Source organism: Neophocaena asiaeorientalis, unplaced genomic scaffold (genome assembly GCF_003031525.2).
Source record: "Neophocaena asiaeorientalis asiaeorientalis breed wild unplaced genomic scaffold, Neophocaena_asiaeorientalis_V1.1 scaffold91, whole genome shotgun sequence".
Classification (NCBI taxonomy): domain Eukaryota; kingdom Metazoa; phylum Chordata; class Mammalia; order Artiodactyla; family Phocoenidae; genus Neophocaena; species Neophocaena asiaeorientalis.
Genome location: NW_020173198.1, coordinates 13,198,234 through 13,224,393, shown reverse-complemented (window position 1 = coordinate 13,224,393; position 26,160 = coordinate 13,198,234). Strand labels below are relative to the sequence as shown.

At 49.8% G+C, this 26,160-nt stretch overlaps 1 protein-coding gene across 2 annotated transcripts in view; it reads left to right on the top strand.

Moving 5' to 3' along the window:
- The window catches only part of SNX29 (sorting nexin 29), a 541,330-nt gene that overhangs the window by 460,033 nt on the left and 55,137 nt on the right, over positions 1 to 26,160 (top strand). For both annotated transcript variants that reach the window (XR_003003188.1, XM_024744175.1), the window contains exon 20: positions 22,616 to 22,755. Coding sequence is in view for 1 of the 2 variants with exons in the window: in XM_024744175.1 (XP_024599943.1) it covers positions 22,616 to 22,755 (140 nt within the window). In the remaining variant the exon portion in view is untranslated. The remainder of the gene's footprint in view (positions 1 to 22,615; positions 22,756 to 26,160) is intronic.

The window sequence follows — 26,160 nt, the reverse complement described above, 5'->3', positions numbered from 1 at the left end:
ATTTGTCTGATGATTTCCCTCTCTGGATGGGTATGTGAATCATTGGGTTTAAACAGATTCAGATGCTCAGATCACACTTCAGACCTACTGAATTAGAATCTCTACAGGTGAAGCCCTAGAATCTGTATTTTTGAAAAATCCTTGGAAAGTGCTGACACAGCTGGTCTGCAGATCAGTGATGGGGGTGCCACTGGCCAGAGGCCCAGGAATAGGAAATAAGTTGCTCGAGGTAACATGATGACGTATTCAGAGAGCCATTTCCCCTCTGTGGCTTCAGCAGGCTCACTTATTCTCAACCTTGTGTTTCTGTGCCAGGGTTTCCAGCCAATATCTGGCTTGAGATTAACGATATCAAATAGGACCTCAAAGGATGGTTTCAAATTCTGTGTCATATCTACTGTTTCTAAATATCTTGCCACTCAAAGTGTGTTTTTTGCACCATCGACATCACCTCACCTGGGAGCCTGTTAAAAATGTGGAAACCCATCCCCCCCTCCCAGGTCCAGTTGACTCAGAATCTACATGTTTAACAGGCTTGCCAGGTGAACTGATACACACCAAAGTTCGAGAAGCAATGTTCCGGGGTTTTTGCTGTTCACTGTCTGACCTGGATGCTTCCAGCAGGGCTCTTCACCACTCCTTCCTTTTCCCCTCCAGGGGGAAGATTTCTGCTCAAGCTGTCAGGTGGGCAGGCTCTGAGCCACACCTGTCAGCGGGCAGAGTCACCGTGTGTTAAGCTGGTGCATCAGGTTGTACCTGTGTCCAGCCCCAGCCTCCCAGGTTGAAACAGGAAGCTCCCTAGAAGCAGGCCGGCTCAGTCCCTTGCTGCTTTTCCTTCTTCTTATGTGATATTCATTCGTATGCATTAGGTAGTTGTGTTTAAGTCAGTAGGGAAAGACGTGGTCCCTGCCCTTGTGAAACTTTTAGTTTAGCAGAGGCAGACATTAACAAACAAACCTATAAAGAGAGATACTTTCAAGTGCTTTTAATGAGCTTTTATGTAGGAACAGTGCAGAGAGCTATAACAGAGAAGATCTGATTTAGTCAAGGGGTCCGGGTAGGAACATTTAAAGTGAAATAAAGGGGGCCATGTAGCAGTTAGCTAGGAAACAACCCAGAAAGCCCACTCCAGGCAGAGGCAGCGGCAAACGCAGGCCTGCAGGCAGCTCTGTCCTGGGGACTGGGTCAGAGTCTCTTCTCTTCTAAGCTCATTTGGCTTTTTCCTCTCTTTGGGTTGGACAGATTTTAGTTCTTGGTGAAAACTTAGGGTCTCTGTTGTCTCCAGGCTCAGGACTGCCTGACCTGGGGTGAAAACATGTTCCATATAGACATGCAAGGTTTGCAACCAAGGCCTCAAGCTCGAAATCAAGTCCGACTCAGCCTTTGGGCCTTTATCTCCCTTGGGGTGGTGGGAGTGAGAGGAACTTGGGTCTCTGGGGTGATGGAGGAGAGCATGGGTCTGGGGTCCCCTGAGTTTGGACTTGAGTCTGAACCCTGATATACTGGCGTAAACCAGCACGTCACCTCGCTGTGCCTTGGTGTCCTCAAGTACTTCCCTTCTGAGGTTGCTGCCAGGGTTAAGGGAGGTAACGGGACAGGCTTAGAACACGCCTGGCCCACAGTGAGCTCAGAAACTGCTGGTGGTGGTTGGTACTAGGCCGTCTCCTGGGTCCCCTGGCCACACTGCCCTCTTAATGCCATTCTCCTATACCCACCCCCCACAGTGGGCAGGTCACCGTTCCCAGCCCCATTTTACAGAGGGGAAACCGGCTCAGAGTGGCCTGCTCGAGGGCTCAGCCTGATTTAGCCCAGGAGTTCCTATCCTAGTGTCTGAGGATACAACCCAGGTGGTCAGTGAACAAGGATCACACTCCATTTTCACCACTGTCTCACTGACGTGTGAACTTAGGCCACAAGCTGTACCAGTGGTTGTGGCATCTGTGACTCTGTCCCCAGTAGAAATCAGTTACGTGGATTTCCCTGTCATGTGCTGCAGATGGCTCACCGTCCTAAAGCTCGTTAGCACTTTGCAGGCAGTGATTAGACCTGCCATTAGATCTTGTTATCAATGCCCCAGCTGAGAAACACTTGCACTGGTTTTTCGCAGTTGTGATAGCTGTGCTTAAAATATAAAAGCCGAGCTTTTCTGTCTAATCCTATGTATCTTGTTTCGGGAATTTAAAAACACATTTCTGACAAAGGGACGGTGGGCTTCACCAAGGCCATACAGAGAGCCCTGCCAGCGCCCCTCCCTCGCGTCCCCAGGGCCCTGGCGGAGGGCTACCACCCACCTCTGCTGTTTCCAGCTGCCTTGCTCTTTCCAGGCTCTTCTCCCTATTCCTTCCCCTCCAAGTTCCTTTTTTGTACAAGCAGGTGCTGGATAAATAATTAATAGGGTGGGAAAACTTGTTGGAAATAGTACAGCTCATGTTTATTTTTAAGCAGCTGAGATATAGAGCTCTGGTCTAGGTGGGGAAAACATCTTTGGCTAAAAAGAGGTGCTGTGAGGTTGATGAGGGCTGCTGTGAGCAGAAGGCAGAGGATTTTTGGATAAGCCTGGGCGCTGGGAGGCTTGAGGGATTGGGTGGGAAGCCCAGGGAAGGAGAGTTCTGTGACCTGAACAGTGAGTGGAGGATGTCAGGGGAGAGCCACAGTTTCAATGAGGACCTGAGCAAAAACCCTCCCAGACTGGCAAAGGCGTGAGAGGAATTTGATTTACGTGATTGAAGAGAGCAGGAATGGATTGCAGCTTCAGACATAGCTGGTCCAGGGCTCATAGGATCCCATCAGAACCTTGTCTCTCCCTCCCCCTTTCCCTCCTTCCCTCCCTCCTGTGCTTTCTCTGTGCTGGCTTCGTTCTCAGACAAGCTTTCTCCAAGATGGACTCTCTGGCAGTTCTAGGCTTATATCACCCCAACAACAACCCCAGAAGAAAGAGTTTCTTTTCTGGTAGTTCCAGCAGAAATCCTGGAATTAGGCTTCATTTATCTGCCTGGATGTTGTGCTCTTTCCTTTTTTTTTTTTAACAGCTTTAATCTACTTTTTTATCTACAGATTTGCCTATTCTGGAAATGTTATATAAATGGAGTCATATACGATGTGGTCTTTTGTGACTTCACAGAAGCATGTTTTCAGGGTTCATCTGTGTTGTGATATGTATCAGCACTTCATTCCTTTTATTGCCAAGTACTGTTCCATTGTATGGATACAGCACATTGTGTTTATCCATGCATCAGTTCATAGGCATTTGGGTTTCCACTTTTGGGCTATGATGAATAATTCTGCTACGGACCGTCGCGTCTAAGTGTTTGTGTGGGCATATGTTTTCCTTTCTCTTTCGTTTCATTCTTTTGTTTCATTTCATTCCACCTAGGAGTGGAATTGCTGGGTCATATGGTGCGTCTTTGTTACACATTTTGAAGAACTGTCTGTTTTCCAGAATGGCTGCACCATTTTATATTCCCATCAGCAACATATGAGGGTTCTAATTCCTCCACATTCTTACCAGCACTTATTATTATCTTTTTTTTTTTTTAGCACCACCCTAGTGGGTGTGAAGTAGTGTCACCTTGTGGTTTCAGTTTGTGTTTCCCTAATGACTAATGATATTGATCATCTTTTCATGTCCTTATATATATCTTCTTTGGAGAAATATCTCTTCACATCCTTTGCATTTTAAAATTAGGTTACTTGTCTTTTTATTGTTGAGTTGCAGTAGTTCTTTATGTGTTTTAGATACAAGTCCCTTATCAGATAGATGATTTACAAATATTTTCTTTCATCCTGAGTTGTCTTTTCACTTTCTTGATGATATCCTTTGCAACACAGAAGTTCTTAATATTGATGAAATCCAATGTACTTATTCTTTCTTTTGTTCCTTATGCTTTTTGTTGTCATATGTAAGAAAGCTTTGCCTAACCCCACAAAAATGTATTCCTGATTTCTTCTAACAGTTTTACAGTTTTAGTGCTTTCATTTAGTTTTGTGATTTGTTTGGAGGTAATTCCTGTGTATGGTGTAAAGAAGAGAGGTCTAACTTCTTTCTTTTGCATGTGGATATCCAGTTGTCCCAGCACCATTTGTTGAAAAGATAGTTCTTTCCCCCATTAAGTTGTCTTGTCATCCTTGTGGAAAATCAGCTGACTCTAAATGTGAGAGCTTATTTCTGGACTTTCAGTTCTTTTCCATTGATCTAAATATCTGTCCTCATGGGAGTACCACACTGTCTTGATTACTGAAGTTTTTGTAGTAAGTTTTGGAATTGGGAAATGAGTCCTCCAGCTTTGTTCTTTTTTTCAAGACAGTTTGACTCTTCTGGGTCCCTTAAATTTCCATATGAATTTTAGGATAAGCTTGTCAGTTCTGTAAAAAAGGCACCTGGGATTTTGATAAGGGATTATGTTGAACCTGTAGATAAATGTGAGGACTATTGTCATCTTTATAATATTACGTCTTCCTTTTTATGAACATGAGATGTTTTTTATTTATTTAGGTCTTCTTTGATTTCATTCAACAATGTTTTGTAGTTGTTGGAATACAAGTTTTGTACTTCTTTCGTTTCTGTGCCCATCCTTGAGCCAATCTCTGTGTCCAGAGGGAATATTGCAGTAGCTGGACCTGTCTCATGTGCCTGCTTCTGCAGCTGGAGTGGGGAGGGCAGCCCTTCCCCAACTACGTGAACTGAAAGTGAGAAACAGGAGATCTTTGAAAGGGTTATTATAGTCCTCTAAACAGAGGCGTGGAGGGGATGATTGCTGGGCAGGCAAAAATAAGAAAGAAGAAAAATTGGCTGTTATAAATTCTTACAATCACAGCCTCAGTGAAGGCATCTAAAGGGATTCAGAGGCAATGGAGCCAGGATTTCAAAGGCCATTGTCCACTAGATTACCCCTGAAAAGAAGAGATGAAAGGAAATCACTGACACCTCTAGCATCTTAGGGTACAGAAGGGATTGTTTTTGGAATCTGACGTTCAGCAAAGACCTAAGACATCAAGGCTTCATCAAGGGCTTAAGACAAGGCCAGTTTAAGAGGATAGTAACAAAGAATTAGCTGGGGAGGTGGGATCTCCTGCCTGGAAAACTTATACTAACCACACCTCCCTCCCAACCAACCCACCAAATCTAGTTGAAACCTGCTCATTCCTTGATCCCTTTCCTGGGGCTTGTCAACACAACACACTATCTTCCTTCTAATTATCACTCAATTTTGCATTCATTTCTCTGACTAGAGCGTGAAGACCATGTCTTTTGTGCTTATCAGTCACTGGGGATAATTATCATACTGAACCCATAGGTTATTGTGAAAAGTAAATGGTCCAACAAAGAACATAGTAATGATGGTAACAGGTCGCCCCGACTGAGTGCTTGCTTTGTGCCAGGCACTGCAACTACTACTCTTATCCCTCTTTCAGAGATTATAAAACGGAAGTAACTTTTCCAAGGCCACAGATCTAGGGAGCAATAGAGCTGGGCTTCAAACCCAGGTGGTCAGACCCCCCATCTCAGGTTCTTCACCACCAATTCGAAGCACTAACACAGGGCCTGGCACAGAGCTAGCCCTCAATACGGGTCGGCTGCTGTGTGTAGTCAGAGAAGGAGAATCTTTACTACTGTGCAGAGTTCCTGATATTTGTGCCCTGGCCCCATTGTCCCAGGGCTGGACCCTCAGTGACCAGGGTAGCAAGGAGCCCTCTACCTCATCCCTTTCTCCACATGTATTAGTTGGGGCAGAGCCAGCTGCTGTGGCAAATTTAAACCCCAGACTCAGTTTGTCCCTTGTTGACGTTATTGTCCCACGTTTGTGGTCAGAAATGGCTTGTGCCTGGGCCCAAGTTCTTTCCATCCTGAGCCTTCATTATGCCCTGGGGCAGGACTCAGCAAACTTCTGCTGTAAAGAGCTTTGACAGTAAATATTTTCGCCTTTGTAGACCCGATGGTCTGAGCAGCAACTACTCAGTCCTGTTGTTGTAGCATGAAAGCAGCTACAGACAGTGCAGAAACAAACCGGTGGACTGTGTTCCAATAAACTTTATCCACAGAAACAGGCAGCGGGCCCGATTTGGCCCATGAGCTCTACTTTGCCGACCCTTAGGGCCTTGGAACACTTCACCAGGGGTAGAGAAGGGAGGAGAGAGTGTGAAAAAGACACATCCACTTGTGCCTCGGCCCAAGAGTAGAGCATTGCTTCTCCTTACATTTGATTGGCAGGAGCTGGTCCCTCGGCCTCACGTAGATGCAAAAGGGGCTGGGGAGCGGAGCCTCTGTCTGGGTCACTGCTTTCCAGAAACAAGTCTCCCTCTCGGAGGAGGAGCATGCATTTGGGGGTCAGCCAGCTGGAGCCTCTACCCCAGGGGGAGGCACCTCCCCATGCTGCAGCGAGTAAACCGGGAATGTCATGGGCCCCCAGTTTGAGATACATTTGCCTCTTTATTAAGTCGACAGGCCAGGGTTGGACTTCTGGTTCCCATTGTTCAATGGATGTTTGACCTTGGACAGGTTCTTCACCTCAGTGCCTCCATTTCCCCATCTGTCAAACGGGTCTAATAATAGTGCCCACCACCCAGGATGTGAGGATTAAACAAGGTAATATATGAAAACTGTTTACCTTTGAGCCTGGCACAGAGCTGTCAGTCCATGGCAGCTGTCGTTGTCACCGCCATCACCATCTGCAATTCTCTAAGCAGACACCAGGGGAGCTGCCACCCAAGACACTTCCAGGAACCCTTCAGGAACCTCCTTTGAAGACCCCTGAACTCCATGAGATCAGAAGGCCCTTTGATTCTCGGGGACTCTGAGTCTAGGAGTCTGGGTTAAATCTTGGCTGCCAGGCAGGTCTGTGCTTCAGTGGCCCCATCTGTGCAGTGGGGTTGGCAACAGCTCTTCTGCCGTCAGCACGTCAGCTGAGGCTGGAGGGGAGAAGGGCGGAGCACGTTTTGAAGGAGCGTTGAAGAGAAAGAGGAGGAGGGCAAAGTAATGGCCCCCAGGTCACTGCAGCACCCCCTGCAGAGAGAGGTGGGAGAGACACCAGCCCTGAGCCGCCACCTCCCAGTACCGGTAGGGACCACTTCTGTTCACCGCCCGTTGGCCAGAACTGGTCCTGGGACCCCGCCTCACTGCAGAGGTTACTGAGAAATGGAACAGAGCATATAGATTTTTTGTGAGCACCAACTTCCTATGCTGTAGTCTTAGTCACCACTGGATCTCAGCCCCTGGCACAGTGCCTGGCACGTCGTGTTGGTTGAATAAATGCATGATGACAGCACCCACTCTCATTTTACAGCTAAAGATGCTAAGACCTCGAGTTGGGACATGTCTTGACATGTGGCTCCTTATTTGACTCTGACTTTATTTTTACTTTGCTTCGGAGAGGAAAACTCCAGAGGCCTTGTCCAGGGTAAATCAAGTTCCCAAGTAAAACTTTAAAATAATCCCTTTATCCTCCCAACTTCATCTTATCCATTTGGTTTTATGATATTGTGATATAATAAGAAACACACATTTGCTGTTTGTCCCTGGTTCCTGGCAGAGAGCTCATAAAACCCTTGCAATCTCCTGAGTGATAGGGGTGAGAGGAGCATCTTTTGGTACAATATTTGGTCTGACACAAGAGCTTCTAAGACCCTTAGAAATCCCGGAGTGATAAGAGTGGGTTTTTTGTATGCTAATGAAATGACTAGTGGCTGGAGCCCCAGATAGCTTCAGGATGGGGTCTGGTCCCCGGAAGGACGGCATGATTAGAAGGTTGGAACCTTTAGCCTCTGGGTAGGGAGAAGAGCTGGAGTTTGAGTTATCACCAGTGGCCAATCATTTAATCAGTCACTGCTGTGTAATGGAATCTCCATAAAAATCCTAAATTCTGACGTTTGGAGAGCTTCTGAGTTGGTGAACACATGGAGGTGCTGGGTGGGAGGTACACCCAGAGAGGGCATGGAAGCCCCATTTCCCCCCCGCCCAGTACCTTGCCCTATGCATCTGATCCATTTGGCTGTTCTTGAGTTGTATCCTTCATAATAAACCAGTAATAGTATGTAAGCTGTTTTCCTGAGTTCTCTGATCCATTCTAGCAAATTATCGAACCTGACAAGGGGGTCGTGGGAACCACTGATTTATAACCAGTTGGTTAGATGTTCCAGTGGCTCAGGCTTGCACTTGGCCTCCGAAGTGAGATCAGTCTCATGGGGCTGAGCCCTTAGCTTGTGAGATCTGATGCTAATTTCAGGTAGTTAGTGTCAGAATTAAGTCGAATCGTTGGATACCCAGTTGGTATCCAGAAAGTTTGAGAATTGGTTGTTGGTGTGAAAAAAAACCTCCACATGTGTGGTGTCAGAAGCACTGATGCCAGTAGATAAGTAGATAAAACAGTGGAGGTTTGTGTTCAACTCAGATGGCCTGAGCAGTAGGGCCCTGCCCTCTACCTCCTCATACCTCCAGCGTCCACCGTGGCACCAGGCGCACGGTAGAGGCTCAGTAAAAGTTTTGGAAATGGATGGATTTTTTTTTTTTTTTAGATTTTTTTTGATGTGGACCATTTTTAAAGTCTTTATTGAATTTGTGACAATACTGCTTCTGTTTTATGTTTTGGTTTTTTTGGCCGTGAGGCATGTAGGATCTTAGCTCCCCGACCAGGGATCGAACCCACGCCCCCTGCATTGGAAGGTGAAGTCTCAACCACTGCACCACCAGGGAAGTCCCTGGATGGATTTTTTGTAAACTTCCCCTGTGTAAACAAAGGAACAGCGTGGAACAGCAGAGTCGCTGGGCCTGGAAGTTGTCTGGACCTGGGTTAAAATTCTAGCTCTGACCATTCTAGCGTGACCATGGACAAGTTAACTCATCTCTGTGAGTCTCAGTGCCCTTACCTGTAAAATGGAGAGACCACCACCTCCCTGAGAAATGTGTTTGGAGAGTTAAGAAAGATTCTGTATTCTGAATGTCTAGCCCTAGGTGCGTGTGCTGGGTGTTCAGTCTCTAGGAGTACAAGAGCAAGGGTAGAAGTCCCGAGGAGCGGGCCGTCGTGTATAGTCCCAGCCCTGCTCTGGAGGGTGGGCTGGGCCTCACCCTTTCCCAGGTGTCTGGGTTGTTTCTGTAGAAAGATGCTGGGCCCTTGGAAGCATGGAACCATCCCCACCCCGCCTCAGTAGCACAGCTTGGCGGGACTGAGTTTGCAGAGATCTGTTTTTGAAGACCTAATGATTTTATTCTCTTGCTTCTGATGGCCTGTGGATGTATGTTATTTCGTCTGCACCATCATATTCAAGCATGTGAAGTAGCTGCCAACTGATTTGAGAATCGAGAGATTTCACCTCACAGTCCAGATCTGCCGCTTCCCTTAAAAAGCGGGGAGTGGCTCTGCAGGCCCCCGTCCCCCCGTCGCAGTGGTCTGCGGGAGCCTTCTTCGCCAGCATTGCTGTCGCTCTTGTGTCTCACGCATCAGGCCTTGGCCCTGGCCCTGCTTGTGCCCCTGGCCGCTGAAGTGTGGGTGTGGCGGGCGGGTGTTGGCCTCTGTCCGCTTGCTCTCGGGAGGGACACAGCTGCCTCACCGCCTTCTCTTCCTTGGCTTTGAAGCCTGCCTGTCCCTCCCAGCCGTGTCCCACCTGAAGGGCCTCCCCAGAGGGCGTGATGGCTGAGCAGAGCTGAGGAAGATGGGCTCTCGAGTCAGTTCCTGTCCTGGCACTGCTGCTCCTCAGCTGTGTGGTCCTGGCCACAGTACTTAACTTCTGTGAGGCTCATCTATGAAACGCAGTTGGAGTCAGCAATGATATTCATAAGCGTCTCCACTCAAGTCCTGGCATTCGACACGCACCGGCTGGTATTAACGTTTTGGCTCCATTTATGCCTCTCTTTGCCCAAACAGCCATATCGGCCTGTGGCATCAGCAGTTAAGGATTTATACTGATCGTAGAGGCTACACTTAAGACAGAAATGGCCCCACGTAATGCCGCTGCTGCTGCCGCTAAAACCTTCTCTAAACCAGACCCTGTATGACCATCACACTTTCAACAGGCTGTGAAAGGGACCCGGGCATTGTGGGGGGACTCTCTCGGCGATAACGAGGAAGTGGCTATGTGGGTGCCATCTGTCTGCCCAGCGATCACCGTGTGGTCGGGAGCCAGCACAGGCAAAACAATTGCATGGAGGAGGGAGGGGGGCCCCATGGAGGCCGCAGGAAAGACGGGACATAAAATTTTATATATGCGAGCACTCTGAATTTCTGGTTGGGCTTTTACAGCTCAGTCTCAGCCTCTGGAATTGTTGGACTTGGAGATTTTCAGAGCAGGGCACATCTGAACCCAGGATCCCGCTGGGGTCTTTGGGTCCAATGGAGGGAGGTCCTGGCAGTAAACAGGTACAGACAGGAAAATACCACATCTCTCCTTTTTGATTTTCCTCTTTGGACCTCACGTACAAAACAGCAAGTTCATGCTATCGCCCAGCTCCTGATACGCGGATCTCACTGTTCACTCTGAAACCTTAAGCCTCAAGTTCATCATCTCTTATCCCGTCAGCCTCCTGCTCTTCTCGCTGCCACAAGTAGCTGCTCCGGTGTGTTTGGCTCAAGCTATAAATTTGTGTGTTTCCTTCTAGAATATGTTGCATTATTCACGTTCTTAATTGATTTACGTGGCATTGTGCTGGAGTCTTCATTCTTTCACTGTTTTCACCCAGCATCCTGTTTACGCTCTGCTCGTGTGGCCGTGTATGCCTGTGCTTTGCTTCCGTAACTGTTCAGTATGTTTGGGGGAGTGTATCCACCACAGTCTGCTTGCCTTTTACTCCAGAGATGCCGCCAAGTGGCTCCTGATTCCTCCCCACTCAGACCCAGCGCGGCAGCCAGTCTCCTTGTATGTGACCTTACGGTCCCTGTGAGAGTTTCTCTGGGATAGATGCGCAGGCTGGAACTGCTGGGCCGTGTAGTGTACCATTTTTTTAAATTTTATTGAAGTACTGTTGATTTACAGTGGGTCATGTAGAGTACTATATTTAATTTGACCAAATACTGCCAGACTAAAGAATATGGTAGTTTTAAAGGCAGAGGAACCTGAATTGTGTCTGCTTCTAAAAAGGAAATCACGTGTGTTGAGTGTCTACTGTGTCCTGGGAACACATTATCTCATTTGATCACACAGTAATCCTCTGGGACAGGCACTCTTAACATGTGTGTTGCACAGGTGGAGAAGTTGAGGTCCAGAGAGGTGGAGTGACTTGCTCGGGGTCACCCAGCTAGACAGTCGCTGGGGCTGAGCCTGGCTCCGAGTGATTCTTGTGGACATACCATGCTGCTTTCCTTAAGAATCCCAGGTCCTAGGCCTGGCTTCCGTAACTTTGTAGAAAGCTTTCTAAGTTAAGGAGCATCTAATTAGATCAGACGTCTGGAATTGGTGGCTTTGTGTGGCCTGCACTCTTGTTTTGTTTGATCCACCTGGTCTTTAAATCTTTTATAATTTTCAGTATTTAAAAATCTGGGATTTCACAGAAAAATCGAGGTGACCTGGCAACAGTGGGCCCACTTTCCCATGAAGCAGCAGTTGCTGGGATTAAAGTCGTGGCTGCATCTTTCCAGCTGACCCTGTCGCCACCGGCCCCTCCTGGCCCTGGAGCTCGCAGCTCTGGGAAGAGGCATTTTTGCACGAGGGCAAGGACTTTATTTTCCGCTCTTGAGTTCTTCCCAGTAAGTGCACGAACCAGCCTTTCGCCCGTCCCCGACTCAGCTGTCCAGCCTGCAGCTTCCCTTGGCTGCAAAGTCAATAACAGAGAAAAAGGCTTTAGCTGTGACAGAGCCAGCTGCTCTCCTGCCGGGAGATCATTTGTTGTGTCCTGTCTGGGACCCAGCCTGTGCCAGGCACCGCGGAGGGTGGAAGAGACATTGCAGATGGGCTCCCACCTGTGGCGGACAGGCCACCGTATCCAGCCCATCTTGAGCAACAGAGGCTGCTATGAAGCTTCTGTCCGTAACCCCCCCTCCCACAGAAGGTGGGGTTCTGATGGTAGGAAGACGAGACTTCATCCAGACACAAATACGTAGCTCTGTGCTAAGAGGAGAGTTTTTAGAGCCATGGTATTTGGTTCACCCCATGTGAACTAAAGGACTACTTTGTTTTTTTAATTCCTGTTTTTAACAAAGCTGTAGGGCTCCTGCTGTTGTGAACACACTGACCCTAAGAGCCAGGACAGCATCCTGGTTACGACCTGAACTCAAGACAGACATGGCTGTAAATCCCAGCTCTATTCCTCCCTAGCTGGGCCACCTTATTTCTAGGAGCCTCAGTTTCTTCATCTGCAAAATGGGAATGTTAGTATCTACTACACAGAGCTGTAACAGGGGTACATTGAAATAATTCAGGTAGACACTCCACATAGTGCTCAGCACATAGTAAGCTTGCAGTAAAGGGTATTACTATTATTATTATCGTCACTTTGAGAAGCACATGGGCGGAGAATGTCAATGTACCTTGAGCCCTGGAGGTGGGGATGGGGGCGTGGGGGCGTGTTCCTTTTCTGAAATAGAGACTTGCTTTCTTTCCTGTGTTTGCAGTCAAGGTGTGGAATGGGCATGCCTTCACTGCAGGTGGGGGTCAGGATCTATCTTCTGTTCTGACATTTAGCGTAGTTCACTGACATCACGCAAGTGCTGTTTTATAGTCTCGAAGCTCTGTCACACATTGTATTCCCTCCTTGAGCTGCCCAGCCCTGAGGTCTGATCTGTTTCCCCCATTTTAGAGTAAGGTATCGTGAGCAATGGGGCTTGTCCGTAGCCTCACTCGGGGCTTTTTGAGCAGAGGAGGAGGGTCTCTTGGATCAGCGGGAAGCACAAGCTTGCATTTGGTGTGGCACTAAGCCCCTGGCCTTTCTCGTGAAGCAAGTGTGGAGAGGACTTTGGGGTCCGTGGTGTCCCCTTGAGTCTGCCCTTTCTCTTCCTGTCACAGGCAGCGTCTCACCCAGAGGCCATCAGAGCCTTGGGCCTGCCGACAGGGTCGTACAGCTTCCTGTGTGTCGTATGCGAAGTCCTGTTTCAGATATGATGGGGGAGGTAGAGGCAGTTAGGTCTTCAGTAGCCCCTTGCCCTTCCCATGGGAGCATTAGCATATGCCATTGATGGAGCCAGAGGACCTGGCTCCCTAATTTTCCAGATCCATGGGCTTGGGCAAGACTCTTCCTTTCTCTGCACCTCTGATTCCTCATCTATGACACGGGGGTGATAGTAGAACCTACCTTGGAAAGTCGTTTTTGGATAGGTGCAAAGGACTTAGTAGGCGCTCAAAAGTCAGCCGCTGCTGCTGCCGCCGTTACTGTTGTTGTTCTTGCTGTCGTTCTTTATGCATCTATTGTGAGGATGTGTTTAGCTTCTTGGGAGTTCCTGTTACCCGTTAGAAAGCGGTGGGGGGGGGGGGGGTGTTCATGGCTTTCTTTGCCTTCCCCACACACAGTGTTCCGCACAAAATGGGTGGTGGCGATTTAACAATTCAGTGCAAAAACAGGAGTAGGGTTTGGATCAGAAAGTCCACAGTTTGAATTCTGGCCCTTCCCCTTTCTGTATGGCCTTGCAGAGGGTGAGTAGCCTCTTCGACTGTCTGTCACCACCTCCCTCCCCCACCCCGTCCCTGTGCAGCAGGGATGAGCCTGCCTGGGGTGCTCAGTGGTTTAGGGGGTTATACGCACTCCCAGCTGTAAATGTGCCTCCTGGCTGTAAAAAGGTCACTGCCTTTAAGAAATGTTGATCTTCTCTTTTAAGTAAATATTATTGAAAATGTTACCAGGTGAATAGGAGCAAGGGCTCTGATGTTGAACCACCTCAGCTCAAATCCCAGCCCCATCACGTTCTCCTTGTTGGCTTTGGGCTTTGATGGCATGTAACATCTCTGAGCCTCAGTTTTCCCAGCTGCGAAATGGGGATAATAATTCCAGCCTCACTGGAGGCCACAGGAGTAAATAGCTAAACTCATGTAAAGCACATAGAGGGATCCATGTTACATGGCAGGCATCAAATCGTCAACTCCTTTCTATTCCTGCCCTGAGTCTTCATCTCCGGGCCTCCTGAACCGCCAGCATGTGCACCTGGTCTCTCTCCCAGACCCTCTGCACTGACTTCATGACTTACCACCTGCCTCTTTCCAAAGCCTGGCTGCTTCAGTCCGTACGCCGCCCCCCACCCACTGAGAAGATTTCACCCCACACCCTGAGCCCAGGCTCTCCTCACTCCCTTCAGTCACTCGGTCTGGATGCCTTTCCTCCCGTCACCATCTGCTGAAATCCCACCCACCCCTCCAGACCCAGGCCGGAAGTGCCTGCTGATTCCCAGCAGCCCAGCTCAGAGGGAGCACCCCCCCCCCCCCCGGCCCCAGGAGCTCTCCTCCTGTCTGCCACAGTTTTGTCACTGGCCTCCCGGCCTGCTGTCCACCACTGGCCCATGAGCTGACACCAGGACTTGTCATCTCATCTCAGGGCCCCCAGCACAGGGCCTGGCCTGTCACTGTTGGAAGAAGGAAGGGGCTCTCGATTGCGACCTCCGTGAGGGCATCTATCCTGCTCACCTTCTCTCGCACCTGCTCATCACAGGCCCTGGCGTGAGGTGGGCGCCCGGGGCAGGCGTGGATGGGCAAGTGGAACCTCCTCTACTCTGGTGTCTGGTAGATGCTGGAACATATGAATGAGTGAGGTGCCATTCATGCCTTTAGGGCAAGAATTGGGTGTTTTTTCATCCCAACTAACTGGGCCTGGCAGGAGAGGTATCAAATAAATGTTTGCTTGGATGGATAACTATGTAATATCTCCGGGACTCAGTAAATGTTCCAAGCAGGAGACACTGCGCTCCCCAGGGCTAGGCCTGTTTCCTGTCTTTCTCTGTCCATCCCAGCCCGTTACCAAGCTACTTGCTTGGTAAATGGTGGCCCAGCTGAGTCACCGGGGGTAAAGTAATTCAATTAACAGGACTTTGCTTCCCTGTCCCTGCATGAGGGGCAGTGACTCTGGCCTCTAAATTAGTGGGTATCTCTTGAGGTTTAGGGCCTGAATTTCTCACCAAGGGTGCCTTAGAGACACATGGGCCTTCCTTTCCCCTCCTCTGCCATCCCCTCCCCGAAACCGCTCCAAAAAAGGCCTCCTCCTTCCCCTCTCATTCACACCTGGTGCCATCCAGCTGCTGATTACTTGGGAAAAAACTTGTTAAACAAAACTTGTTTAAAGCAGCCAGGCTGCTCCCCATCTGTTTGACCCAGACGAGAACATCAGGACCTCCGTCCTGACCCCTTGCAGCCCACTCTCAGCTTAAAGATTAGGAGGAGACTTCCCTTTCTTAAGTTCATGATTTTATTATTTCTGAGTTAAGCAAGTGAAGATATTTGGTGTAGTTTTGCTAAAATCACCCAATCAGACGCTTATCAGAGGGGCCCAGTGATGTTTGGGAAGCTGCTACGAGGGTCCTTCATGCCCGGCCATTCATTGCTCTCAGAGGTCTCCGTCCAGAGTGTTTAGAGTGGCAACAGCAGTCATTGTCTCTTTTCAGGTTCCCATTAACAAGTGCATGACGGTCACCCTAGAAACAACCTTCAGGTGTCAGTGTTGGGAACCCAGGCATCACCCTTGTAACAAAGCCGAGTTCATGGGTTGCAGCATTTGCCCCAGGATGACAGGATTGGGCCTGCAGTTCAGATGAGCTGCATCCACACCTCACAGCTGACCCACACTTGAAAGAGGAAGGGCAGATTTCAGCATTCCAGGGACAGAATAGAGTGACCGGGACAAAAGAGGGCTTTTTAAAACTGAAGCATCTTCTTTCCATTCTCATGGAAGGAAGAGCTGATTGTCACTCTCTTGCTTAAAATACCCGTGGCTCTGAGGGTAGGGTCCAGATTCTCTAAAGTGACTTCCCAGGTCTGCCCCTGCCCTCCCGCAGCTCCCCCTCTCTTGGTGCCTGCTCCAGTCCTCAGTCGCATGGTTCCTTCTGGCTGTGGTCTTTGGAATCTCCGGGCGGTTCTCTCCCTCTGTCTTAGAGCAGAGCACAGGCTTACTGGGGCTGAGTCATGTCTGCACCCCTCAGTCGTTAGTGTCTGGGCACTGGCCCTTACCCGCTCTGAGTCTCATCTTCTCTCTCTGACATGGGAATACTAAAAAGTACCTATCTCAGTGGACCTCTGAAAATTCAATAAGATAACATATAAGTGTGATCAGCCCAGTGCCCGGCAGAGAAAATGCTTGGTAAAAGTTAATAGTAACACTTTCTCCCGCTGCTGCTATTATGATAACTATTACATCACACGATCCCTGGGGAGGGCCCACGTGCCCGTGTGCTCCCCACACATCCCCCCAGCAGACCTTGTGCGCACATTTATCCTGTGTTCCTGGCTTTATCGCGCTGTTTTGTAATTACACCGACTGTAAGCTCTGTGAAGGCAGGATCCGAGTTGCATTTATTCCTTCACTCACAGCACCTGGCTCACAGGGGGCCCCCGAGGAGTATCTGTCACGTGAATGAGTGCATTGAATAAACGAATGCAGGATTCCAACCCATCAGCACGTCTCACCTGGGTCGTTGACTCTAAACTAGAACTCGAAGTCATTCGCTAATGCTGGGCTACTTGGGAAGCTAGTCATTGTTCTGGAATTCTCGCGCCATTGAGGTGCCCTGAGATCCGCTGATTGTGCAGCAGCCTTTCTTGACAGGGCCCTGAGCTGCCTGCTGTTCCTGATGGACAGGACCTTCCGTTTATTTTATAAAACACCATGATAGGGCTTCCCTGGTGGCGCAGTGGTTGAGAGTCCGCCTGCCGATGCAGGGGACACGGGTTCGTGCCCTGGTCCGGGAAGATCCCACATGCCGCGGAGCAGCTGGGCCCGTGAGCCATGGCCGCTGAGCCTGCGCGTCCGCAGCCTGTGCTCCGCAACGGGAGAGGCCACAACTGAGAGGCCCGCGTACCGCAGAAAACAAAAGACACCATGATATCCTTAGATGAAAATAAAAAGGAACTCTGGAAGTGCAGAATCGTGGGGGAGGTCCCCTTCAAGAGGCGGAATGTGGTCTAGAAAGCACTGTTGTCAGGAACGGCCCAGGAAAGAAAATGTCACAAAGCACAGGAGGCAGGGGGTCTGAGCATCAGTTCCAGGAACTGTAGCTCGTCATCTTGTTCACAACATTCCATCATTTTTAAAATAGCTCATATTCATTTGATGGCGTCTTTATCTTGTTGAAGCTCAAAATAAAACTAACCTTTTCTGGAGGGAAAAAAAAAAACACTCCCATGAAAATAGTCCTGAATGTTCTTTTTTATTTTTTATTTTTATTTTTTGTGGTACGCGGGCCTCTCACTGTTGTGGCCTCTCCCATTGCGGAGCACAGGCTCCGGAAGCGCAGGCTCAGCGGCCACGGCTCACAGGCCCAGCCGCTCCACGGCATGTGCGATCCTCCCAGACCAGGGCACGAACCCGTATTCCCTGCATCGGCAGACGGACTCTCAACCACTGCGCCACCAGGGAAGGCCCTGAATGTTCTTTTTTAAAGCGAGGACAAACTCCCAGTTCTATTATTAGTCCTCAACCATAACTGACAATACTATTATGATAGGAGTGCCGCACAAAACGACAGCAGGGCCACGGGCAGCGAGGACTCATTAGGCGGCCACCAGAGGCGTCTGGCAGATTCCACGAGCTGGGCTTCGGTCCAGCCCATCGCTTCTAATGCTGCGTTTTGGCTGCCGCCTTAGGAGCGCAACCAAAAAACTCACAAACGTTCCTTGGCCCTTTAAGTGCTGGCCCCTCCCCAGCGGGGCAGGCCCTATGTGGGTGCTCATGTCCTCCCAGGGGTCCTGGGTGACAGACGGGGTCCCTGCGGGACCAGCTCCCTGTCTTTGCTCACTCATTACCTGTTGTCTGCCCTTTACTCCCTGCCCACGGGGAGCTGGGAGCCAGGGGGCGCGCTTGCAGCTGCTTCTGTCCATCCTCCCGGGTCAGGGGGCTTTGTCGTCTCTGTTCTGGCCTTGCTCTCCCCGGTGGCCTGCCTTGCTGCTCCTCAGTCCACCTCCCACATTTCTAAGTTCCTGCAACAAATGCTGATGGGGCTGCTGTGATCTCCAGGACGCGGGGCGTGTTGCTGGGGTGGGGGCGGGGGGCGGCTGTGAAGGGAAGTGGTCGGCAGGGCACGCTGGGGCCATGTGGAGAAGGTTCCTGCGAGCCACGCTAAGGGTTTAGATGTGCGTGTTGGGAGGGGGCAGAGTTCATGGGACGCCACTGAAGAATTCCAAGCAGGGGAGTGGCGTGAAAGCTCTCTGCCTCAGGCTGCTATGGCTCATTCCCCACCAACAGTCTTTCCAAATGCACCTCCTGGGTCCCACCCCGTCGGCTTCTTTCTTGGTCCACAGGCTGTGCGTGATCCTGCTGCTCCAGCTCCAGCTCTGGGGAACCACTAAGCCTAGCCACGCGGGCCTGCTCTCTGCTGCTCCCGTAAGCTACACTCCTTCTGCCTTCGGCCTTTGCGTTTGCTGTTCCCTCCGCCTGGCGTGCCCTTCCCCCACTGAGGGCACCCACCTAGACCCCTGACAGGTGTCTGTCCTCCAAGAGCTGCTGGAGCAGCACCTTCAGGAGGCCTCCCCTGAGTGAAACGCTCTCTCCGTTCCTCGTGCAAACCTCCAGCGCACTTCCCTGATCACATATGGATGGCGACGTCCCAGCACTTGCCCCTGCCTGGCTCCCCACTGTCTGTCTGCCTGCCTGGCTCCACCCCGTCGTACACATAGAAACTCTCTGAGGAGAGCTTCCTGGCTGAACGTCCAGAATCATCAGCTTCTGTCGCAGAGCCTGGCAGGCGATGCTGGCTACCGGGCGCTTAGCCTCGGCTGCCATGAATGACGTAGGCACCATCCTAATCCCCAGTTTACAGGTGAGAAACCCCAGCTCTGCGTGGTTTAGCTGCCAGACAGCAGAGCTGGCCAGTGGCAGTGCAGGCCGTTCTGCCTGAGGGAACGTCACCTGGAACGTGGTCACCTGGAACGTGATTGTCTCACAGGGTGGCTCTTGGATGGCTCTGTAGGGCCTCAGGCAATTCAGGTGGTACAAATTCGGGGTCCCACAGAGGCCAGGCCCGGGACGGGACTGAGGGGAGGAGGCTGGGTGGGATGGTAGCCCTGTGCTTCCAGTAATGAGGGCCATTTCTCAAGGGAGGCCAGAAACCTGGATCTGAGGCAGATACACATTGGTTTTTAATGTTTTTAGGCCATTCAAGCTGTTAGCAGCTTGTGGTGAAAAAGGCACCACCATCTTCACCTTCTGGTCAGAGCCCACCTGATCCCCGAGGGGGAATCTGATCTGAACGAGGCTGCGTTCACCCTGCTGGAGAATTGCCAGCTTCATCCTGGGATGGAGTCCGCCCCTTTTTAAGAAATCCCAGAAGCAGTAGGCACATTTGAAAATTCAAACGTTCAAACACCGACTAGGTATGAGGTAACACCAACAAATTATCGTTCATTTTGTTAGAGGTGATCATGGTATTGTGGTTCAATCGGAAAATGTTCTTAGTATTTTAGAAATACACCTTGAAGTGTTGAGGGGTAAAATGTCATGATGACTATAATTTACTTTAAAACACCTTCGCAAAAAGGTAAAAATGATGTAATGTGGAAAAGGGTTAAGACTTTATTAGATAAAGGGTCATGGGGGTTCATTATACCATTTGCTCTGCTTTTTGCCCTAATTTGAAATTTTCATAGTAAAAAATGAAATGACAGTAATGGGAAAGAATATAGGCTTCCTTGAGTTGTTCTGAGATCTTCCCGGCCCCACTGTGTCCTGCCAAGTTGTGTGCGGCCACTCGAGGTGTCCATACCTCCAGGATCATATTGAGCCCCAAAGGCAGGACATCTAGGCAGAGGCTGGCCGTCAGCACCCCCATCCCCTCAGTGACTCGCTTCCTTCTGCTACAGCTGACGGGCAGGTGCAAGTTCTGTGAACTGCATCTTGGCTGGGAGACACCTGCAGTTTAGAGGACCTGTAGATTTTTCTTATGTAAATTGGAGAGTGTCTTCTGGATTGAGGGCAGCTCTCACTGCTCACCCACTGATGACCTGGGACCCTGCTCAGCCGCCTGCAGGTCTTGAGCCCTGGGGCAAGTGTCTTACCCTCCCTGAGCCTCCGCTGTGCTGTAAAGATGCAGTGCTAGGAAAGTGCTGAGCGCAGATCGTGAATAAAGACTCCACAAACACCATCACTTGTTCTGAACAGCTCAGGTAGAAATTGCTCGGCTGTCAAACTCAGATCACTGCCATGTTGGGTTTTCTCAGGAGCTGGCTGGGGTTTCCAGGGACTGCCTAGCTTGAGGAATCAGTAGGATTTGTGATTCCTCCAGGGTGATAACCTTTCTGCCAAGTCCCTGTTGGCCCTGGGACCTGGGCGAGAAGAGGCCCAGGTGAAAATGGGCAGATTCGACTCCTGGGTGGGATCCTCTGACCTTCACTTTGGGGGATCCTCACCTTCCTAGGACCCCATAGCCCAGCCCAGCCCCACAAGCAGCACAGGGAGCCATCCCCAACCTCCCCTTGGTGCTGAGAGAGTTTTGAGCATCCTCCCCCCGAAAAAGGAGAAATCTCCACGAGTTCTTCCAGGGATGATTAGCCCCTTTCTTGCCTTCCTGCAGCAAAGCCTCTCAAGCCATCCTTGAGGGTATCTTGTGCAGATTGAAAACCAGGCCTGATTAGCTCCTTTGGGCACTAACCTAGCATATTGACCACCTTCCCAAGGAGGAGCGTCTAATTGCTTAACAATGGGTTGAAACTTGGAGACTGTGGAGCGGACTCTGGTATCAGATGGGTGAGTGGAGCCGGAGTGGCTGAGCTCCAGCTGCAGACCCACAGCTCTCCTAACCTGGTGCCTTCACTCCCCGCACTCAGCGCCCCTCCAACCAAGCTGCAGGAGATTTCAGCCCCAGACGGGGACTGCGCTGGCGGTCAAGTTGGAGCGGCCAGCAGCAGTGTTTGAGCGCTGTCCCCCCTCTGGAGAAACGTCTGGCTGAGGCAGTGCATCAGGGGGTGGTTTCGGGTGAGAGGACCTTGATGTGACCTTGAAGTGGCCCCCAGGGATCAGCAGCTGCTCTGTGTTCCTTCCTCCCCCCCGCCCCCCCGGTACTCGGAGGAGGATTGCCAGATGAAAGACAGGATACCCAGTGAAATCTGAATTTCAGATAAACAATGGATAATTTCTTAGTATGAGTGTATCCCAAATATTACATGGAAAGGTTTTATTGTATAGGCCATACTTGAACCCTGAAAAATTATTGAGTCATGAATTATTGAATATGGAGTCATGAATAGTGAAAAATTCATTGTTTATCTGAAATTCAGATTTCACGGGGCATCCTGGCTTTTTATTTGCCAAATCTGACAACACTTAAGAGGGAATCTCCCTGCTGTGCTCCGGCCCTTGGCAGGGCCTTGTGGGCAGGGCATGTCCTCGGATGTCTCTGAGCACATGGGCTCATTCTGCACACTGTTCCCGAGCCCCAGGCTGGCGGGAGGTGGAGAGGGGGGATGATTGTACTGCTCCGTCTCTGGGGCCTCGTGGGCGAGCGGCCCGGCCCCGCTCTGGGCCACAGTTTCCTAGTGTGTCATGTGAGGCTTCTCGTGTCCCTGTGAAGCTGAGTGACCCTGTTCCTTCTGCCGCCCTCGCTCTGCTCTCCCTTATTCACCCCACTCAGCCTTCAGTCTGGAAGGAGCGTCACTTCCTCAGAGAAAGCCTTTCCTGCCCCACACCGGTCCTGCTTTCCTGGGTCTAAGCCAGGCCCCCAGTGCAGCTGTACATGAGCAGGACAGGCTCCAGGCTCTGTGGGTCCCAGGGCAGCAGGCAGAGGTGAGGTCCCTCGTGCCAAAATTATTGAGTTTCAACATGAGGACGGCAGATCACCACACAGGTCGACTTCTGACCCTGAGGGACTGACCAGAGCACACGCCTAGGAGCTGGCCCTGCCTACGAGGGCCAGGCAGACACGGGGGTGGGTGGCAGTGTGAGTCAGGAGGGTCCTGAGCGCGGATCTGGGGCCCTGTGCCAGCCTCGGGGCGCACCGAGCAGCCCCGGCCCGGAGTAGCCCTGGGGGTGGGACTGCGCTGCTACCTCTCCTAGTTTTTCAGAGAAAATGGAATTTGTTTATTAATGAAATCTTTCTTAAATAGTGGCAACTGATCCATATTTCAGAAAATTCCCATGAAGGCAAAATTAAGCATCCTCTCTGGAGGGTGGCATTGAGTGTGATGAATAGTTATATGCTGACCTGTGTGGTCACTGGCTTTATTGGTGTCTCCCCCACGGGCCCCGTGACCTCCACCAGGGCCACAGCCGTGACCCTGTGTGTTTATGGTCTGTCCCGGGTCCCAGCACCATACTCGGCATGTTGCAGGTGCCAAGATTTCATTCATTCCTGGGAACACACTGTAGGAAGTTTCGTGGACCTGCCTTCCCCCACTTAACAATAATACCATCACGAGCATCTCCCATTATTAAACGTGATCACACGTGTAAAGCCCGAGGCACCACTTGCACTCGCTCTGGGTGGTGATGATTGATGGTTACGTGTTCTCCGGGTCGTCCGTCTCCGGGTGGGTGAGGAAAGCATAGCTGAGCACACCTGTCTGTCCGTCTTCCCAGGACGCCAAGTTTGTGGAGGAACGCAGGAAGCAGCTCCAGAACTACCTGCGCAGCGTCATGAACAAAGTCATCCAGGTGGTCCCCGAGTTTGCCGCCAGCCCCCAGAAAGAGACCCTGGTCCAGCTGATGCCCTTCTTTATGTGAGTACCGGCCGCGTTCACGTGCTCCTCCCCACACCTCCTTCCTTCTCTCTCCGGCGGTTGCATGTGTCTGCGTCCTGGACGCCCCAGGACCTGGCTGTGCCCCAGAGCCTGCGAGGTGCTGATGTGGAGACTTGGGTCAAGGCATCTGGGAGTTTAAAGGGCTCACGAGAGAATGAGCCCACAAGTGAGCGTTGTTGATTTGAGGCTCGCGAAAAACGCAGGACTCTGTGGTTTTATACTTTCGTACATTTTGATCAAAGGAAAGCTTGCAGCTCACAGGTGTTCCAGAGCTAAAGTGGTCTCTGTCAGGCTTTCTTCAGCATGTGGGCAGTGAACCCAAGGAAACTTCTCGCAGACTCCCACTGGTGCCGACTTAGGTTACTTTCATGTTAATATTACCTAAGTATGAACCAACTTAAAACTAGGTATAAATTCCTTTTTCTTATATGTCTTATAAAAGTAAAAAAAAAAAAAAGAAAATTAAAGAAGTTTACATGTTAAGCACTTACAAAGTCATTGCAATTCAGAATCAGCAGTTAACAGAGCGAATGCTGCTTTTTCTGAAACCAAACCTTTGCTCACGACGGCGTGCAGCAGCTTCTCCTGAGCTCGCCACGTGCCGTGTACCGCGCCGGTGGTCCGCATGCTGACCACACCTCCCCCGCCATGACTTTCCTTGGGTCACGTCGCTGGGAAACATGTGTTTGGGCCTCACCTTGGGGGCGGGTGGGCCTCACTGGTGTCACTACGTTATCACTGATCAGTTCCCTCTGTTCTCATAAGTCTCTCATCACACTGCGACATTTATACCCTTGGATTCAGGGAACCCAAATGATGAAGCATCCTTAGTTTTTATAAAGTCTTCAGATGCCAAAGAATATAATTACACTCGACCCTTGAGCAATACAGGGGTTAGAGGTGCCAACACCCCCTGTAGTTGAAAATCTGTGTATAACTCTTGACTCCCTCAAAACTTAAATACTTATAGCCTACTGCTGACCTTACCAATGACATAAGTAGTCACTTAACATATAGTTTGTATGTTATTTGTATCTCTACATTGTATTTTATGCATTCGTGACATACCTAGCTTTTGCTTAATTTTTTCAATATTTCTAGGCTATGCAGTTTATCTGCGAGTTTTTTCAAATTGTTGCAAATCTCCAAAAATTTTTCCAATATATTTATTGAAAAATATCTGTGTGTAAGTGGACCTGTGTAACTCATACCCATGTTGTCCAAGGGTCAACTGTATATTATTTCTAAAACGTTACCATCATAGTGGAAATGATCGATATAAGAATCCATATCGCTAACCTGTGGGCCTCTGAAAGTGGGTTGGGACTTGTCACTTGAAAAACACTGATTTGCTGGGACGAAGCAAGAGTTTCCTTTCCCCAGAGCTCTTTTAAATGGTGTGCTGAGGGTTTGGGGATCTGTTTTGTCCTAACGGTGATGCTGTGACTCAAGCCGGGGCTTATTTCTGCGTCTGTCTGTGGGGGGAACGGTGTGCCTTTGGCATCACACTTTCCAGAATTTCCAAGTTGAACTTCCAACCAGACAGACATCGGCAGGGCTGCCCCTCTTACCTGCTTAGGGCTTTGAAATGGCAGCCAAGCCACTTGCTTATGTCTTTCTAATTGTTTCAGGACCTTTATGAGAAGGTATAATTGTACTGTGCTATCTGTGATAAAAAGATGCCTTTCTCCGCGCACCCCCCCACACAGAATATACCATATGGAAAGCTGAATTTTTCTTTTACTCAGTTATTTGTGATGCTAGGGCCTTGATCTTGCTGTTTTGAAAATGCCACTATAGTTCATGAGAGGAGGTCCCCTTCATCTTTTAAAGGCAGCCCCCTGGCCTGTGATGAGTGTTGGAAATCAACCTCTCACTGGGTCAGGTGTGCTTTGGCCAAATTTCCTGATGAAAATTGAATCCGAGAGGTAGTCCTGAGACCCCAGTGCTAAGAAAGGTTGCCCACCTCACGTGTGAGAAGAAGAGGCTGCCTCGTACGGGATAGCTGGTGCCCCTACTGCCAGGGCAGGTGGTCCAGGCAGCTCTGGTGGAGAGTGCACCAAACATCAGCCTGCCGACTTGTGACAACTGCACTTTAACTCAAGTGTCTCGGCGTGTTGTGCAGTCCCAGCCACTCTGGTTGTCGTTGATGAGAGCTGAGAGAGAAGGCGTTGTGCCTAATTAGCAGAGAGAATGTGAGGTTCAATTTCATGGGCTTAAAAAGCACAAAGCATTTTGGTAGGAGATTGTGGCAAGGGGCGCAACATTGACACGAGACTCTGGACTCAACATTGGTCTCGACCCCAGGTGAAGTTAAACAGCTTGGCCTGCGGCTTTCCTTGCAGTTCCATAGTTGGCTGCCCTCTCCTCCTTTGTCTTTTTTGAGTGAGATGGGATTACAGGTTGGAGCTTGCAGATCGTTTCATTTGGGGGTGACGGAAGGTGAGCTGCAGCCCAGTTTGTCCATGCTGGTGAACCTCCACGTGATAACTTCCTTTCTGTGCAGCCCCAGAAAACAGCAGGTCTGGTGTCTCAGTTCAGAATCTCACCCTGAGAGATTCCTACTTAAAAAAACATCTCTCTCAACTAAGGAAATAAACTCCCCAAAGTGTGATTATTATAATCTTGACAGATTTCCTCAGGTCTTTCAAATGCTGATTCAGGGCCCTAAGGATCCCATTCAGCTACTGAACATGAGTGGACTTGTTGACTAAGGATGGCCTTGCCCGGCTTCCTCCCCTCGCTTATTGAGCATTTACTATAAGCTCTGGCTGTAGGTTTCACCTCATCCAGTCTTCCTGAGAGCCTGTTAATTAGGTGGACACCATATCTTCATTTTATTACATGGAGCCTTACAAAGTTGCCAATGAAAGGGCAATTTCATAAGGTTCCACCTAATACTGACAAGGAAAATGAGGCCAGAGAGGTTACCTTGTGACCCCATGGTTACCTACCAGCACATAGGGGGCCCGGGCTGTTTGGTGCCAGAGCCCATGGCTTGAGGACATGGGTGACAAACCCGCAGCCTGTGGATGGAGCCCGACCCTCCCACCTCTTTTATTTGACTCTTCCGGTGGGGTTTTGTTATTTGTTGCTGTTGTTTTTCTTTTTTTAATATCTATTTTATATATAGTAGTGTGTGTCTGTTAATCATGGACTCCTGACTTATCCCCCACTTCACCTTTCCCCTTTGGTAACCATAAGTTTGTTTTCTATGTCTGTGAGTCTGTTTCTGTTTTGTAAATAAGTTCATTTGTATCATTTTTTAAGATTCTGCATGCAAGTGATATCATATGATATTTGTCTTTTGCTGTCTGACTTACTTCACTTTGTAGGGTAATCTCTAGGTCCATGTTATTACTTTTTCTTAATTAAAGTGTTGCC